Below are 19863 nucleotides of genomic sequence, written 5' to 3' on the forward strand. Positions count from 1 at the left end.
ATATCAAGTGACAATGCTAGATTTGAATTGAATAGGCAAATTTAAAATGCTAAGAAAAAGCCTCTCCCGTAATAAGGGTATGAACAAACATTTTAGGCTTTTACAAGGACAGCTATTTAACATCGATCGTCACACACACACACACACACACACACACACACACACACACACACACACATATATATATATATATATATATATATATATATATATATATATATATATATATATATATATATATATATATATATATATATATATATAGTTAGACAGACACACAAAATAGCTTTTACATTAGGAAAAATCTATTACAATACATAACAGACTTCAAAGGTAACGGCGTTTTAATTTATCCCTGATCACTTCAATCACGGCATTATGAAATTGCGGACCACATGCAAGAATTCCTTAGCACGAACGGACATTTTGACAACGAAGATTAGCAATGGGAGTTGTACATTTTGCCAAAAGAATGTTAATACAGTTTTACAATGAAGTTTCATTTGTTGAAAATTACAAATAGACATGGAATAGAATGACTTTATGTATATTGATAAAAGGTTCAAGTGTGTGTAACTATATTTTTAAGACTTTGACAATACTTATGTGTTCCATGCCGACCACCTAACCGCCGAATAGTGTACAGCTAACCGGCTATAGCTCGTAGTTAGCGGGTGTGGTACTGAGTGAGGTATAGTAAAAGAGGACACTTTTCAAATCATGTCACTTACTGCATTTCAAAGGGAATGGATTAGAAAATTTATTTTAGTGTATAACATATCATAATATTATTATCTTCTCATGAAAATGTATTTAGTACTGGTGGGAATACAAACAGGTTTTTGTTCAAGTTTATATTAAAACCGTATGTACATGTTGAATCTGGAAACAGACATTTTAATTGAATGATCCTTGATATATCGTATTAGTTTGAAAAGTTAATGCAGAGAAACAGACAAAAGTCCTCAACAGCATGAGCTTAGGCAGACACAAGGAAACTGACTAGCGCAATATGTAATTTGCGACAAGTTTGGGAGCTTTGTTTCCTTCCTTCCTTTTTTATTTTTATTTTTATATAAAAATAACATATTGATGGAATTATTTTTTCCTGAACCATATAATTCAGTTATTATGTTATATATACTTACGTTATTATTGGTGCTTTTTCCACAGTCCACCAATTTAGCTGAAATTAAACCTTCTTAAATATCGACTCTTTGTAGTATGAATTTGGGTATTGTATTTCATTGAATTTGAGAATTTCTGATTGTCAAAACATTGTAGTTATCTTTGTCTGAAAATCTGTGTAAATCAAAAATTTACAATTCAATGCTCCTTAGTACTTTGCAAGCGTCGAGACACACTGCATTAAAAAATGGAAACGTTCCTCTTGCATATCAACTAATATGTGGTTTGATTTCCTGTACTGATCATATGTGCATTTAGCACATATTTCTTTCAGTTACAATACAGCCTGCTACAGTGGTTAACTCTATCTAGTGGACGCCCGTATTAAAGGTCTGGTATATATAATTTCAGTTTTTAAAAAACCCAACAAACTAAATGCACTTTAATTTGCATATCAATGTTAGACGGAGTGGCGGCTAGTGCTGCAATTCCGGCTGGCTGGTTATTATCATTGTCTGTTTTGACTGTATCATAGATTAAAGCAGCGCAGAGCCATGTACGTACCACGTTTAAACTTTATAATATGTACATTGTATAACAAATTATATCGGCATGTATATTAAAGTACTCTTGACGGCTAAACTTGGAGGCGAGAAGCTGCTCTTACGTTCGAGGAGAACAAAGAAAGACTCGTTACTTTGGGCTTGCGGTCACATGCTCTTACATGTGCTGGTACATGATAAGGTCTCTGGATCAAAGATGGGTGCCAAACAACTGTATTTGCCACTGGGCTATATGTCGAGGCTAGCCGTCGACGAAAGAGGGAGAAGTTCTGATTATTAATTTTATCTTAACTTTCTGTACTGAATGATATGGGATTTACTTTGAGAATGCATCTTTTGTATTATGTGCACGTCCTGGCGATCTTGAATTTTGAAATCCTAATTATAATCGCTCGTTTCAATATTTGACTTGAGCTGAGTTGAATAAATTCTTTGTCATACTCTTTTTATACTCTGTTCTACATACATACATACATACATACATAGGGGCCCCGAGTGGCCGAGTGGTCTAAAGCGCTCTCCGTTACGGATCACTGCCATCTCACCTCTGTCTGCGTGGGTTCGAGTCTAGGATTCGGCTAACGTGGGTATGTGAGAAAGCTTGCCAGTAGGTTCTCGTGGGTCGGTGGTTCTTCCCGTGGTTTTTCCGGGTTCTTCCTCCACCATAAATACTCTCCGCCATACATACATACATATACATACATATATACATACATACATACATACGTACAATACATACATACATACATACATACATACATACATGCATGCATGCATACATACATACATACATACATACATACATAAAAACATACATACAATCATACATGCATACATACATAACCGCTCCAATATCCTAGTAGTTAGAGCGTCTACCTCAGATGCTGGAGATCGTGGGTTCGATCCCCGGCCGAGTCATACCAAAGAACAAATAAAATGGTACTAAAAGCTGTCTCGATTGGCGTTCAGCATTAAGAGGTTAGTGTTAGGACTAGTCGGCCTGGTGTCAGGATAGTATGACTGGGTGGGTCAGCATGCTTCATGTCTGCGGCATGATGCCCAGTGCTAGACATCACTATAAACTGCCACAATGCAGACATCGTATCAATATGACTGAAAAAGTGTTAGGGCTACGTTAAAAATCCAAATCACATCACATAACATACATACCTACATACATACAACTTTTTTAGATTCTTCATATCTTGCAATGTACTGCAATACAAAGTTAAAAGGATGAGGATGATACTAATTAACTCTCTCTCTCTCTCTCTCTCTCTCTCTCCTAATTCACAGGCATTTGTGTTCAGGAGGATGTGTTAAAACTGTAATCACTACTTAACGATTCCGTTACGCCTTCCAGATTAACACAAGTTCACTAACTTGCCCCAATTTAATTTTGGCCTCTCCAGTTCCAGTACGTCAAAGAGTGAGTAGCTGCATTTCTCTCAGACTAGTTGTATGTTTTTGATACCAGTCTTGTCCGGTCAGGAGTAAACAATAATCACCAACTATAATTGAATATAGCATTTCACTACGTTAAGTTCCATGAGCGGATACCGTTGATTCCTCATCCAAGATAAATGTAGAAACTTTTAATACAAGTACCTAATCATTATCGAGAAACATATATGATACACCATAAAATAATTCAGTATGCATACATCCCAAGAACTGAAGAGATGGACGATGAGTAAAAATTGAAAACGGTATTTAACGACCTCGTTTTTGATTGAGTGGTAGCAATTATCTACTTAAAGACGGATACGCGTGGCTGTGTTGAAAGAAAGGCAAAGGAAACACATCAGAAATGATGAAAAACGCTTAATTTTTAAGACAAATCACATAATTGTTTTTCCTCGTCCAGCTGTTTGACATGAAATAATTTTAATCGATATGGTATTTCATGCTGAACATAAATTAGCTGTTTATATTTCTAAATAAGCTGTTCAATAAACTATTTCAGTGTTTGAAGAAGATCTTCGCGACAGAGACTTTTAAAATGGCCGAGACTGTAGTTGTGATCTGAAAGTGCATATTAATCTTTTTTTTTTACATGATATTAAAGAATGAAATTGAAACTTTTAAGTCTGAAGAATAGACCAATATAAAATCGTATACCAAACATTTCTTTTGATCACGATCAAGGCACATTCTAGAGTGTTATAGCTCGACAAATATGCCATGCAGTGGGCGTCGTTTTCAATATTGTTAGCCGTAGGTCCTGTGTATCTTTTGATTAGGGTGGTATATGAGAACCAGCCGTAGGTCTTGCGTATATTTTGATTAGGTGGTATATTAGAACCAGCCGTAGGTCCTGTGTATCTTTTGATTAGGGTGGTACATTAGAACCAGCCGTAGGTCTTGCGTATATTTTGATTAGGGTGGTATATTAGAACCAGCCGTGGGTCCTGTGTATCTTTTGATCAGGGTTGTTTATTAGAACCAGCCGTAGGTCTTGCGTATATTTTGATTAGGATGGTATATTAGAACCAGCCGTAGGTCTTGCGTATATTTTGATTAGGGTGGTATATTAGAACCAGCCGTAGGTCCTGTGTATCTTTTGATTAGGGTGGTATATTAGAACCAGCCGTAGGTCTTGCGTATATTTTGATTAGGTTGGTATAATAGAACCAGATGAATCTTGCTATTTTGTACGTTGGTCATTCAATATGCTATGTTTCCAATCTATGAAGTAAGTCATAAAGCGATTACGCAGAGAGAGAGAGAGAGAGAGAGAGAGCACTCGACATTGTTTTTCCTGTTGTCATAGGCAAAGTTTCCTCTAATGTTTGGGGAGCCGTGTGCGCAGAAAAGTTCGTATGTTCGCCAACTGATATTTGTAAGGTTTAGTACGCCAATTTACGCTATTTTGTTTGTATTCATTGTTTTCTTCTAGACGCTTGTTTCGCGACCTGTGTGCGCGCGCACACGCGCTCCGCTTAGATGGAACATTGGTCATAAGGTATTACTGGCCCTATTCTCTCATATTGTCAGCAGATTCATTGCATCAGAATTGAACTGACCGTGTCAGCAGAAAAGACCTAATTTTAACACTACTATCACGCAATATATATATATATATATATATATATATATATATATATATATATATATATATATATATATATATAGGTCCATATGTGGGTGTGTCTGCTACGCACGGACGCCTATATCACCGACACGGTATCATCACTTTTTGGTCATGTGTATAGATGTGTTGTTATAGGACTCAGCCTTACCTTACAGGCTAGGCGATGCGTGCCGTTTACCCGCGGATATGTATTCGAATCTCAAAACAGTCCGAATTAAAATTATCTAACCTGTATGATAACGCTATTTGTGTAGTATTTATACAAATTATGTTAGTATTAACAGTTATTCTCTTGTAGATTCCAGTGATCGTACTTTCTGTTCTGTCTGGTTTATATTTGTATTCTCTCTCTCTCTCTCTCTCTCTCTCTCTCTCTCTCTATATATATATATATATATATATACATTTCTTTAAAGTAATATACTTTGGAACGAGATGGAACCTTTCATCTGTCCTGTAACTTATATACATAACATTCGGTCAGCACGATAGGCCTTATTTCCGGAATAAATATGTTTATAGTTATTTCCTGAATATATAATTAAGCATAAATCTAAAGCAAATATTGTCTATGGATTTGTATGACACTTTTTTGAAACTGTGATTCCTGCGTGGACATTGCAATTCATTGTTGAAATCTTCCATCACAAGCGGTCAATTGTAAAGCGTGGTGTGTGAAAGGAAACATGCTCGAATCGGTGCAAGGTTTATAAATTCATCTTGCTTTGTTTGTGAGTTGCTTGTCAAGTACAAACCTGCTCATTTACAGCAGAATTCAAAGTAATCGTGTACTGAGCACATTGATGTTTTAAATTCCAGATTTACAAACACATATTTTCAAGATCTCATTACTTAGTATATTTTCCTGTAAAAAAAACTGCTATTACTAATGGCTGGGCCAGAATGAAACAGGATATATATCATAGTTTCAGATCTTACGGCGATAGAGAACAATTGAAAAGTCTCGTTCAACGACTATTCTGTGAGAATACTATCACCATATATCTGAGGGTTTTACGTTTAAAGGATGCATTTGCTTCCCGTTTTTGTATTTTTGCTGTTTGTGATATCGGGATTGTTACTAAACGCACGGGGTGGAACATACTGTCAGATTTATACATAATACATCAGTTTTATCTGTCAGGGAACTTGGGACATAGTTCACGCTACAATGTTTATTGCAATGTTCATAGTTTTCCTTCATTGTAAACAGGCTAGTATGTATTCCGAAACAACAACCGGTAAGAAAGATTCTCTCTCTTTCTTCCTGTATGTCCGTAACTTTTCTGTATGTATTATGTTTTGTCTGTGTTTCTTGGTATATATATATATATGTATGTATGTATGTATGTATGTATGTATGTATGTATGTATATATGTGTCTATGACTGCATGTTTATATGCACGCATGTATTGATTGTATGCATGTGTGTATGACTGACTGTTGGTTGTCTTTACTTATACATGGATACGTGGATGGATGGATGGATGGATGGACGTATATATAGATGGATGGATACATATCTATGTATTTTGATCAACAAATGTTAAATAATCGGTTCATTCACCCTAAAATAATGTATGTGTCAGTGTTGCTTCTTCCAGATTCCATTTGTTATCTAGACACATGGTCATATGATGCTAGTGTAATCAGGATGGGGGTGGGGTCGGGACCAGGAAGGGAAGAATAGCAATAATCAAAGCATAAATACATCTTCCACGATATTACGTCTTTATATTGGTTTGATGTCTTCAGAAAACAATATTGTTTACTCTGTCTTATATATTTCAATTATGTGGGATTCTGAAATAACCTCAACACGTTGCTGAAATTAGAATACTGTAAATTATACAGTTTCTCCGGCCCTTGATGTATGTGAATCTTACCTGCATGGTCTTTACTATACACCAAACCGCATGGAATTGTGGGTATGTGTAACCACTCTTAGGACCCGACTATGAATTAATAAGATGCATTTTTAACACTGCAGAAATTTTCTTGTTTTTAAAATCCGAGTGAATTAGGAGCCCATTATGTAATGAATAGGATCCAACCAAGTTTAAGAAGACTAGATTTGTTTTGAATACTTCCTTAAGTCTGTCGTCTTTGGAATAGTTTACTCTGAAATAAGAAATATGCAAGTAATCTGAAACTTACATAAAAAAAGAGATGACATGTAAGACATTACGTCTAGGATATACGGTCACAATGTTAAAACCAATATACGCGTCAGTCGTCATTGAAACAGGGATATGAATCATCATTTTTGTGGTCACTTGAATCACACGGTATATACAAAATCGTATAGACACTTTCGGACTATAGCTGTACATCACATCAATTTTGACAGTCTAAAAAGATTGATACAATTGCATCCTGCAGTGTGACATTTTTACTGTCTGATTGGATCATATATTATTTCTTTTATGAAGGACAAGATATATTTTATATTCGAGGACCTGACCAACTGTCATGGATAGCAGCACGAGAAGCTTGTGACAACATGTCACACGCCATTCTTCCCGGTATGCGAGATGCAAGAGCTCTTGGATTGCTTCATGTTGGAGAATTTGCATGGATTGATGGAAAGGAATATACATTCTGCCTTGCAAAACGTAAGCTGAAAATTGATTCTTTGTTGTTTTGTTCAAACACCTGCCCCAGCAAAATCTGTGGGGCATATATAAATTTGTTTCGAGTGTTCGTTCGTCCGTGTCACACTTTTGAATCCCGAGCTTAACCCCAATGTCGCTCAGCATATGTTTGTAAAACTTGGAACGCATCTGAAACAAGTAGTTACTGAAGATAATTGCGAGTGGATTGATAAACATATTTCAATGCATTCTTGGTACCTGCTATGCTCAATCGATACTTTGTTATTCTTTTGTATCTGTTTAAATTTAATTGTTATCAAACTATCTCATAAATTAGGCCAAATACGTGCGATAGCTTATGGCGATGATAATCTTCAAAATTGCTGGCCAATAGTATACCTGTGAAAAGAAATTGAAGTCAGGAAAACATCCAACTACCGAATGCAAGAAAATATGTCCGAAACAAAATAATTTTGAAACGGTGGAGCACATAAGAGAAAGATAAATGTTTTAGTACAATACGGACATTATTGACTTTGTTTCATTTACAAGTGTCCGTTGACAACATTTTTCATCATTCTTCGAATGGTTCAAAATCCATTATATATTGGTTAAACAAAGGAAATAAAACTGGTGTTGTTGAAGCATTTTGTAGCTATATGTCTCTGTGCAGATTTCAAAATGTTCCTTTTCATATTTCACAATTGGTTTGACCAAACTTGTTCAGATGCATACGAGTATATTTGTTGTATTAAAGGTTCAAATAATATTTCTATTATCTTCAAATTTTACGAGTATTTTCTTTGAGTGAACAATAATAAGGTTGCTCTTTTTGACCAGTTAATAATATGATCAGACGTATTAAGTTTGGGTTTATGCTGCAAACATGGATCAGCCTTGGAATCAAAATGCATGTTACCAAATGTTGACATAATTTGAGGAATTAGGAAGAATAACTTTGGCTTACTCTTGCGAATAATATTTTATTCAGACAATGATTTCGTGAGGTACATAAGGACTCAGTCTCTACATTTTTTTATCAGTACGTCACGGTGAAGTTCTTGTCATATGTGCACCAGCATTTCTTTGAGAGGCTAGACTGCGAATAAACCAATGTGTAAATGATACACAGATTTCACTTACTGATCATCATCCAGGCCTTAATATTCACTGTGCACTGTCGTCGAAACACACAGACAAACGCGCCATAATTTCATATTCTACAGAATAAACATTTAGCTTTAAGTCCATATCAAGAACCCCTAAATCTAACTCTTGCATCCCCACCAAAAAGGACACCGGAGAATATGCGCTAAAATAGACTGGGACTATATTCGTACTGAACCGCAACTAATAATTCCATTTGTGTGTGGGACAAACCAGGCTTTGATGTAGTATTGTACCTCAAAAAGTATGTGAGGAAAAGCTAGGTTTTGGTGCTGTTTGGTTCAACTGGATATAGGTAATTAAAGATTATTTACAGATTGTGACATAATTCGCATACATTGTACAAATTTCCATTAAAAAATGAATAAAGAAAGAATTTATAGACCAGAGCAACTTGGAAAACAGGTTTAAAAGTGGGAACATTTTTTTAAATATCCAATATGCTGATTAAATTTAAAGGTACCTTGTCTAGAATGAGATATCAGAGTCATACTTTATCGATATATATAAATGGAAGGAACTATATAAAAATGAACATTTGTAGAATGTTTGTTGTTGATAGTATTTGTGTTAATTACAAATGAATTTCAGTTTATTGCAAAATATCCACCGAACACATTATTTGAATGTACATCCAAAATGTCTATTAATAATTTGTATGCAGATAAGAATTGTACTAAAAGCAATTATCCAACAATATTTAAACCCGCCTCCTTTTATCATGTATTTTATGTAGGAATGGATTGTGATACGGATTGTATGTCATAAAAAATATCGATATTTTTATTATTTCTGTATGATCATCTATGTAAAGGTTATCTTTCCTTTACAAACTGAAGATTCGTTTTGATAATATCTTTGAATGGACAGATTTATGCTCCAGATGTGTTCGTTTTAGACTTTTGAGTGTACTGCTTATGTATTTTATTGCCATATTGAAGAAACATTGTTTTCTATTATTAATATCTTAATGTCGACATCGAAACAATTTGTAAATTTGGCATATTAGATCCTTTCTTAAACGCAACTCCCTCAGCTTGGTACAGACGATATCACACAGTAAAGGCCTTGTGGCCCTTGACTTAATTTAATCAGCCATCAGTGTCTTTCATGTCATAAAACTGGAAATGAACCAATCGTAATATTTTAAGACAAAAATTAAACAACCATTAGGAATATGTTTATCATATCTTGGAGTAAAATACCGCTTTAATATGTTAAAAACCCAAAAAGCAGGTAAACAAATAATAAAAGAGAGAAACAAAGAAAAAGAAAAAAGAACATAAATATTTTTGATATTTTAATTTAAGTAAAACAAAACATATTTTTGCATTGATTTATTCTATGATAATGAACCAAAATTCTCCCCTCCCCCGAAAAAAGAGAAAGAGGTTATCGGTTTACTGAGTTTTATCGCAGTTGTAAAACGACTCTTTTTCTGAGCGCCTATATAGGACGAGAGAGAGAGAGAGAGAGAGAGAGAGAGAGAGAGAGAGAGAGAGAGAGAGATTATGTTATCAGTTGGAATGTTTTGGGTTCCATCATTGCAAAGCCATTGCCACAGCAGATAATTCTTTCTGTCAGATATGCAGGCTTTGCTGAACCGATGCATACTTGGATCACTCTTGTTTTCAAATTCATTCATTTAAAATTCCAATTTGTTTGTATATATCTACCATTAGTTGTTTAAAGGTAATTTTTGGCATAGATTCATCTTGACTGGTCCAGTTAAGATAGCTCAGTTCTACGGTGCTTAGGGCGTTGTTCTGGTATCTTGATATGTGACATTCCTGTTATGGATTCTTAAATACATGCACCTAATAATTTTTCTGCATTAACTTCATTTGAATTATTGTGTCTTTTATATACTGTTTTGTCGGTCTCCCTCTGCAACTCATGAATAGCGAGGACACATGCGATCTACTAAATCCCTCGTGTTTAATAAGTAAAGAAGAATCCCCATAAAATATATTTCTGTTGTTCATGTATATAAAATTAATAGCATAAATCACAATTAGATAATAAGCTGATGAACTTAACAGTTCTTAAATAGCTTTAAGTCTTTTACGTTTCGCCTGAAAAGCTGGATACTTTTTATGGTGCAAGGACTTCCGATTATTCTATTCTCAGCCATATTCTGTACTGGTGCGCGTGTTAAGTATTAGTTTAACCTTCCATGTCCTTGGGATATTTTCTTGATCTTTGATAAGACTACGTCATTACTTATTAATCGTGTATACGCTGTTCAGCGTGTGTCAGGAATTTAGCAGCCAAAATATATCAAGTGAATTTCGGGTCTTAGGACGGGGGAGAGGGAGGGCATTTGCCGATAACACAGGGTGGAGTTGTTATTTTTCGAAACATTGCATTTCGGGAATGAAATTTGTTTCTATATTCGCAGGTGATTGGTTTAGGCTTACTGGGTCAAATCATCATATTAACGATATATATATATATATATATATATATATATATATATATATATATATATATATATATATATATATATATATATATATATATATATAAAGAGAGAGAGAGAGAGATGTAAACATGTTGTTGTTACAGATGCCATTTTAAACATTCAAAATAAACCTGTTTCTAATCACACAAAAAACATTTCGATATAGTGTGCAAAATAATTAACAACTGTAATATTTGTCCTATCAGTTTTCTGAAAATTGTTGGTTTCCCTCTCGCCACGACTTTTGACGTCTTCTGAATAATGAGAAATTTAGTATTGTAATGTCTGAATCTCTTTATCGAATTTAACAAATCCACTATACTGACCAAATGAAATTTGCCAGAATTAATTATTATGTGCACTGCCTTATGGTGTTTACATTTTTAAGATAACACGTCCCTTACTATATTAAAATAAGCCTTTTATGCCGTTTACTTGTAATTTATGGTATATTTTCTGTGTAATAGTTGAATGAAATTTATTTGTGGTTTATCATTCCGTGTTATCAATGTAACAGCTTTTCGTTATTCTTTATAAGACAAAACAGACGTAAATGAGACGCAAGAAATATGCCGATATATCGCAGTAAGGAGAGAGGACATTAAAGAAAATCTTACTTACATTTGCAACAAAGGTAAGGATCATGGATATAGCGAAAAATATACCTGAAGAAAATGTATAACTGTGCTATTAATTTCCACAAAATAGATGATAAGAAAATGATAACCAAGGTGGGACCTATCTGATAATTATGTAACCTTTCGTTAATCAGGAGGACATTATTAGTCGTATAAGTGTACATAATATCCTTAAAACCTTTATAATAAGGCACAGTGTCGTGTCGTCAGAAGAAAGCACCATGATTTGCTTACCGTCACTATATTGTACAACTGTTCACTGAATTTAAAGAAGAAGCTGAAATCATTATATGTTTTAAGTTTATTTAATAAACATATATCCTCCTAAGTGTTTTCAACAATATCGCCTATTCCGAAGCTTTGTAATAGGGTGTAAACACATGTTTTGTGTACAAACAAGATTTGAAGAACTATGAAATAATTAATTTGTCTTGAAAATAATAACAGCGTAATCTAATGATTATATATGCTGTCAAAGTAATATGACTTTTACTTGCATATGCTGAACAAATCACCAAGTGGAATAAACAAATATAATCTTCTGATTGGTTAATATTCGGAATAACGTGAATGATAAAATTATGGACTGCTTTCTGTTTTGAATGTCGGAAATGTATCAAAACTCTATTAATTTCGTACAGATGGGCAATTTCTGAAGAGTGAGGAGATGCTACCATACAATGATGCCCTCAACAAATGTTACAAGTTTAGTGAATCACTGCAGGTGGTGGAAAACTTTGCCTTACCAATGATTGTTCCAATAAACAGGACAGACTGGATAAAGGATTACAATTATACCCGTATCATCTCCAGATTGGGTAGGAGTCTGGTCTAAATCACTTTTATAAAATTTGAAACGAAATATTTGTTGCATTTCTTCTGTAGGTTCTAGCGTGTGTGTGTGTGTGTGTGTGTGTGTGTGTATGTGTGTGTGTGTTAGCCGTTCTTCATATTACAATATCAATTCCTTAGTACTCTTCCTTTCATTAAAATTTAATTATTGTATACCTGATGTTTCCCATTTTAAAGATTCTCTCTCTCGTACGTGAAACTGTAAACCATAAAGTGCATGATTTATATAGTTATTGCCAGTGTCCATTAAATAACGTGATTCGTATAATTATGGACAATGTTCCCTGAATAATGTGATTCATTCAATTATAACCGGTGTCACTAAACAGCGTGATTTATTGAATCAAAACCTGTGTCAACTAAATGACGTGATTCATTCACGTATAGCCGGCGTCAACTATATAACGTGATTCATTCAGTTATCACCAGTATCAACTAAATAACGTGATTCATTCAATTATAACCGGTGTCAACTATATAACGTGATTCATTCAGTTATCACCAGTATCAACTAAATAACGTGATTCATTCAATTATAACCGGTGTCAACTAAATAACGTGATTCTTTCACTTATAACCGGTGTCAACTAAATAACCTGATTCATTCAGTTATAACTGGTGTCAACTAAAAACGTGATTTATATTCTCCAGTAACCAACTTGATTCATACAATAATAGAAAGTGTCCACTAAATAACGCGATTCATACAAATATAGCCTGTGTGCGCCAATTAACGTAATTCATACAAACTAGTCATTGATTTACTAAATAACGTGTCTCATACCATTTTGTACAAACTATACAATTATAAGTTATCGATAATGACAGAATACATATAAATAAACTGGCGGATTAACAAGATTAATGCGGCAAGTTTATTATTTGAGTTAGCATTTTAAAAAGTGCGTTCAGTCTTCTAGGAACTTTTTCCTTGCTGAATATTTTACAGGTCCTGACCAGAAGGTAAACGAGAGATGTATCGGTATAGTGAAGCTGGAATCAGAACATTTTGAGTTCGGTAGCACGTCCTGTGATGAAAATCATACAGTTATATGTGATGCGAGTAAGGTTATCTTACTTAATCTTTTCATTGTATCATTTGATCCAAGCATACAGAATTATAAAGACACAGGAAGGACTGTGTTAAACCTCGTCTGAAAAATGGTCACAGATTCCTAAATCCAGCGAGGAAAATGTTACCAAGCGCTTACTTGAAAATAAAATAACTAAAATAAAACATGACTTACAAAGTAGCACGTGGCACGTTCATACCCTGATACAATAATTTTTTCTTCCAAATTCAATTGCTACCTGTTATTAGATATTACGTATGAAGGACTTGATTGCTGAGTAGAATAACGGTGATAACCTCATTTGGGTTTTGTCGAGTAATTCTTTTGGAAATTAGATAATTTTATTGACTGTTAAAGGAAGAGTTGAGACAAGAATCGATGAAGTCGTTTGTTTGTGGTTTCTTCCTTTGCAGGTGCCGTCCATACTGCATTAACGTTGACAACCAGAGAGGAAATGATGCCGAGGCTTGGTGATATCCAGGCGAGATTAGCTTCTAACCAACCGCAAGCTGTTGGTAAGAATAATGACAGTTCAATGTACAGTTTATATTGGTCCAAAATGATATTTTCCGTTTGCATCAATTCTTTGAACTTAGTTCATCTTAGCACTTACATGTTTCTATTAAAAGAACTATTGATAATTACAATTTTCATTAGTTTATATACCTTAGTGACTTACATGGCACATATTAATTGCTCCAAATCAAAGATCTATTGAGTCATGGGCTCTGCCATTGTGACTATGTGAGAAAGCTTGACAGTAGCTTCCTCTGGATGTCTAGGGCTTTTCCAGGCTCTTCGTCAGCTTGATACTGTCCGCCAATGTATAAACTAGCAAGACCTGAGCAATATCGCTAAAATAACAAAATCTTAGAAGTATGTGCGTTACATGTTGCAGTATATGTACATCCTCCTGTGTCGAAATATAAAGTTTATAACACACATGTCTTTTCACTAAGTGTACTTGCAGCGGAATTTGCTAAAATACCGGAGAAATACGTCAAATTCATTGTCATATATGAAAACAATGAGTAATGAATCTGATAAAATCCCCTCCCTTTTATTACGTGGAGATCTAGCAGACACACGTTGTCCTCTTATGAACTTAATGTTTGCCAAACAAATTGCAGCCTTTCACCAAGAACAATTCGCGTTTTTATCGCTTTTGAAAGAAAGAGAACGAAACAAATCATCGCGAAAGTAATTGGACGTTCTTCAATGACATCACTAAACATGACTGCGCCATATGTACAAGTATTATTTACGCTGTTCGTTGTTGTTGTTGTTATTGTTATGGAGCATAACGCCATTTTTGAGTACGAGATAGGCTATACATGGCGGGCAATATTAATGCTGCAGGAAGAACACGGGAAAACCCCGGGAAGAACCACCGACCCACAAGAAGCTATTGGCAAGCTTTCTCGCATACCCACCTTGGCCAAACGCGAGACTCGAACCCACGCAGACAGAGGTGAGATGGCAGTGATCCGTAACGGTGAGCGCTTTAGACCAAACGGCCACCACGCTGTTGGTGAGAACGGCTCGAGATGTTAGGAATATCATAACTGTGGTAAATATGGTCATATTTTTCGCAAATTTGAAACATGTACATACTCGTAATAAATTTATCAAAGGTTTTCCGCTGTCGGAAACGCCTAGATGTTTGGATCTGCAGCTTTGAGACTTCTGAATGGAGTCATTTGGAATATATTACCACTGAAAGTAAGACTGCAATAACACTGACCAATAACAGCTAAATATTTTCAAAATGACAATCTGATTGTTCGTAAAGGTAATGCTACATGGAATTTGTTAGGGGAACGAAATCACCTGAGGGGAGCAATTATATCTGCACGAAAGTTATGGTTGGATGATCTGAATAATTATTGGAATTACATGTAATAAGTTTTACAAACTTCCGTCTTTGCTTCCCAGATATAAAATCCATCATCTTATTTGATTCGACTGGGGTCATTGCTGCTGTCATTGTAGTGATCGCCATCGTATACTGCTGGAAGAGGCGTTCTGATATAAAGTAGGTCTCGTTCTTTTCCCTCTGTCTATCTTTCTCCATCTCTCTCTAGTGTTCTTTCTCTCTCTCAGTGGTAAATGGGTACAATTCGTGACCAGAAGGGATTAGGCTTGATTACTACCATCGGATTAACCAATATCAGTGGAAGTGATGCGTCCTTGTACAAGGATGGTGGCTCTACAAGTATGCATACAACCACAAAACGAATGTTAACCTCTTAACTATTCGCCATCGTAATTTTACTATTTACACAATCGTTAAAAAAACGAATACATATTAAATAAAAAATAACTACAATTGTTTGTAAGCTGACTAACACCCACCCTCAGTAGGCTTCGTAAAATGGGTGGAATAAATCAAATATATATTTATGATAATAGTTAGACGGAAATTAATAATTTATTGCAGCTAGTGAAGGAAAAGGTTATGTAAACTCGTGATGAAGGGCTTTTGTCTGCAAAATTAAGGAAACGTACAAAGTTTAGTATGATAATCTTATTAAATAACACTATCTGATGCTATTGGTTGGAATCTTTTTCCTGTTGTAAATATTCAAGAGTCATTAAAAACATTATTTTGCCTAAACTTAATTTTCTAATAATGTTTTTGATGACTCTTTATATTTACAACAAACTTGTGTTGGTTACGTTCTGCAAATATAAGCCTGTTTTTAATTGCGAAATGTTTTCCAAATATTGTTGTTTTTTTTTTGTTGTTGTAGATTATTGTAGTATGATTCGTATATCAACCCTTTTGAAACTATTGATTGTAAATCCTCGGTATTTTGGTTCATTTGATATTTGTTTAACTTCGAGTATAGTCCATTTTTATATATTGTTGTTTTCCTTGCAAGCGGAAACTCTTTCTTATTGTTGATAATATTTTTTTCACATGATGTCTTTACACTTGGCCTCTAACATAGCGTTTCAATCTATTGTTCAAATACAGATATACTTATTAGTGAAGAGAAATATATTTTCAAAATCATTAGATGTTATATTTCAAAAATTTGTATTTATTTTAATTTATGCTATAACCACCCTGTACGTCATCTTAAACTTCAATTCTAATTGAAAACATATATGAAAATACTCTGATAAAATTGTTGATTTTGTTCTTTTTTCTATTAAATGGAGTATGTTTTGGTAACACATCTTCCATTGTTGGTATTATTTTTTTCTTCCGGTACTCATTTGGATTCTTTGAAATAGTAATGTACTTGTGTGTGTGTTTGATTTGGATTTTTAACGTAGCTTCAACAATTTTTCAGGCATATCGCTTCGATGTCTGCAGTGTGGCAGTTTATAGTGATATCTAGCACAGGGGCATCATGCCGCAGACATGTAGCATGATGTCCCTCACACCCAGTAACATTATCCTGACACCAGGCCGATCAGTCCTAACACTAACCTCTTAATGCTTGTATCTACACTTATTTCCTGACAAATGTTCTCTACAATGCGTCATAGTAAATATTTACTGGATTTGATTCTATTTATGTTTAAATCTTTTGTTCCATAATACGAGTGATAAAAGTTTTGCTATTTCTTTAAATATTTAATTAATCGAACTTTTAAGTAATCACAATCTTTCATCCTCCTAAATATTATGTTTCTTTAATCATGGTTTTACTCCACCAAGTAAGTGATCAACATCTCGATTGTTTTCAACTTAAATCTATACTCATTTCATGTCCTATTAAATGAATCTTGATGTTTTGTTGCAATGATTCTATTAATGTTTCTTTCCTACTTGGATAAGATGCCAATGGTTGAGTTAACGTTCATCTTTCAAATTGTGGTTTATATCAGTTGATGTTATATTATTGTTTATTATGTTATTTGTTATTATTATTATTATTATTATTATTATTATTATTATTATTATTATATTTCCAACTAGCAATTATTATGATACTCGCCTTTTTAGTTCCCATACAATTAACATTGTCATAGTCTTGGCACATTCAGACGTAGTTTTTATTTTTTTTTCTCTTTTTATTTATGATATTATTTTACCAACTGTATAACCATTTCGATTTCATCCTATTTACATGCACTATACAATATTTTGATTTATTAAATTTCATTTTTCCATTTTTCCGTTCTCTTGTCTCCTCTGTTCATTTGTGTTTTGGTATTTGGTTCTCTTGACATATTTGTTTATATTTTTTTTACACATGAATATAACATTCGAATTTTCTTGCTTTAAAAGGCATCTACATATTGTAAGACCATATTTATCTTATGTGTTCAAACTCGTTTAAATTAGAAATGTTAGATACTAGATCAATTATATTCAACAATATTTATTACACTTTTCATGTTTGCAAATATATAAGAAAATTGTTACATGTTACCCTTTAGTGAAGATAATTTAACATTTATTGTTCGTTTAGATTGTGTTACATTACTAACACACATTTATACAAACATTTATAGCTTCGTTTTAAAAAAAAATTATTTTCATCGTTCAAAATATTGAAATTCTTAAATTCATGATGACTCTCACCTCGTTTTATACAGATCATTTTATTTTTTAAATTTAGACTAACCAATGGTATGTCCTGCGTTCGACCTTGAAGTGTTTCCCTTTATGTTACCAACCCAAGTTTTCAGTTGGTTCCCAAACCGACAAGGAATCGCCATTTCCTTTTCGTCTCATCAGTATACAATTTTCAGTGCCCAAATGTTAGTTGTTCAGACCTTTCAACCTTGTACAAGTCATCTTGCTTAACAACCCCTCCTAGTAAACTATGCTAGCAGCAAACTACCCTTTTAAGTCTTCCAGTGAGTCGACATCTGGGTCATCTACTGTTACATGCCCTGCTGTAGAAACCTCTTCTTTTTCTGTAAAACCGTTTAGCTACCCATTTCAGAATTCATCTTTTTAAGTCCGTATAGTCTAACCTTTAATGTTTAGTCGCCCCATATATCTATATATCTATTCCTCTCTCTGTCTTTGTCTGTCTGTCTGTCTCTTTATATATGCGTGTTTCATCACACCATTTTGGCACTTCTTTAAGCGCATGCATTTTGTTCGAAAGATCTATTAGAGTTTTTAAAAAAATCTATATATTGTTAACCTTCTGCGAAGCTTGTAAATTAATGATATCGTTATGCCATTTAAACAAACACTTTATTTTAAAAATATTATTAATTCCATGTTTAATCAGTATGCAGTTTTTGCGTTCAATGAATACTTCATTTTGCTGTAATTGATCTTTCGTTTGTCTTTTTTAATTTGTTCCGGTAATTTATTAGTGGTATCATTATTTTCCAACTTTCAAAGCACAGGAAATAATCTCGCTATATGATAATTAATGTTTTCACTCTTTTTTAGACGGGTCAATAATATTGTCTTATATAATGAACTTGATAACCTAAAGCAAAAACAAAAAAGAACTTGCTAGTGAAACTGTATCACCCAGAATGACATTGAAAGCATTTCTCCGTAGACAGCCTTCAAACCTTTTTAATCCATGCAATGCTTCCGACAGAAGATTAATTTCTTCTTTTTTTTGTTCGCACAGATCGTTGTCGTGCATCAGTTTCAAGGTGTACCACAGCACACAAGGACAAAGTAATCACCCAAGCCACAGAAAGGGTGATTTGGGCTGCCATAGCAACGACCAGAAATCCATAGATGATTACAATTCTTCCAATCTCTGTCATCTCAAAGAAGGTCCGCCATTGGCAAAACAGGCAGTTTTTCGTGGACAAGAAATTGTGATCGGAAATGACAATTGTTTGTTTCCCCCACCAGAGGGTCATACCACTCATGGGTACGTACCAATATCTGGGAAGGAAAGAGACATTAATATTGTCATGATCACGGACGAAGCGGACCAATACGATCGACTACTACAAGTTACAAGTTAGATCGGAATATCTGGATGACAACACTAAATTCCCAAACAATAAGCACGCTTAAAAGTTTTGAAAAGTGGCAATGCATTACTAAGGACATGAAGGACAATTTTTAGTCTTTTTCGAAGACAATTATTTGAAATAAATCGGCATTATACACATTATCTCTTTTTAACTCGATAAAATACAAATATGATAATCATTCAATGTCATCGACTTTAAAATGTAAAAAGGAGCAAAGCGTGAAGTCTGTGAATTACATGCATTTCTCCGCACAAATTGAATCGCATTTTACTCTATAAAGGTATTGCAAGCGACACTTCCATTGCCTATATATGTATATGTATCTGTATGTATATTTTCATACAAATAATATTTTCATACAGGT

The 19863-nt window shown here is 34.1% G+C and overlaps 2 protein-coding genes across 6 annotated transcripts in view; both read left to right on the top strand.

Annotated features, from left to right (window-relative positions):
- LOC149791775 (uncharacterized) overlaps positions 1 to 2131 on the top strand; it is a 62292-nt gene extending 60161 nt beyond the window's left edge. For all 4 annotated transcript variants that reach the window (XM_089970282.1, XM_089970281.1, XM_089970279.1 and 1 more), the window contains exon 8: positions 1 to 2131. This exon is cut by the window's left edge and continues 441 nt beyond it. In XM_089970282.1, the coding sequence (XP_089826408.1) occupies positions 1 to 31 (31 nt within the window). In that variant the 3' untranslated portion in view covers positions 32 to 2131.
- Positions 2132 to 5507: 3376 nt separating this feature from the next.
- Positions 5508 to 19634, top strand: LOC149791776 (uncharacterized). Of its 2 annotated transcripts, none has more exons than XM_089970284.1 (8): positions 5508 to 6002; positions 7219 to 7401; positions 11550 to 11645; positions 12291 to 12467; positions 13451 to 13564; positions 13988 to 14089; positions 15510 to 15609; positions 19139 to 19634. In XM_089970284.1, the coding sequence occupies exons 1-8, from the start codon at positions 5957 to 5959 to the stop codon at positions 19485 to 19487; spliced, it is 1167 nt and encodes a 388-aa protein (XP_089826410.1). In that variant the 5' UTR covers positions 5508 to 5956; the 3' UTR covers positions 19488 to 19634. The 2 variants fall into 2 exon arrangements, with proteins under 2 accessions (XP_089826410.1, XP_089826409.1); XM_089970283.1 differs by having other exon boundaries at positions 5529 to 6026.
- The last annotated feature ends 229 nt before the right edge of the window (positions 19635 to 19863 follow it).

Source organism: Sinohyriopsis cumingii, chromosome 9 (assembly GCF_028554795.1).
Source record: "Sinohyriopsis cumingii isolate HCF-2022 chromosome 9, ASM2855479v2, whole genome shotgun sequence".
Taxonomy (NCBI): domain Eukaryota; kingdom Metazoa; phylum Mollusca; class Bivalvia; order Unionida; family Unionidae; genus Sinohyriopsis; species Sinohyriopsis cumingii.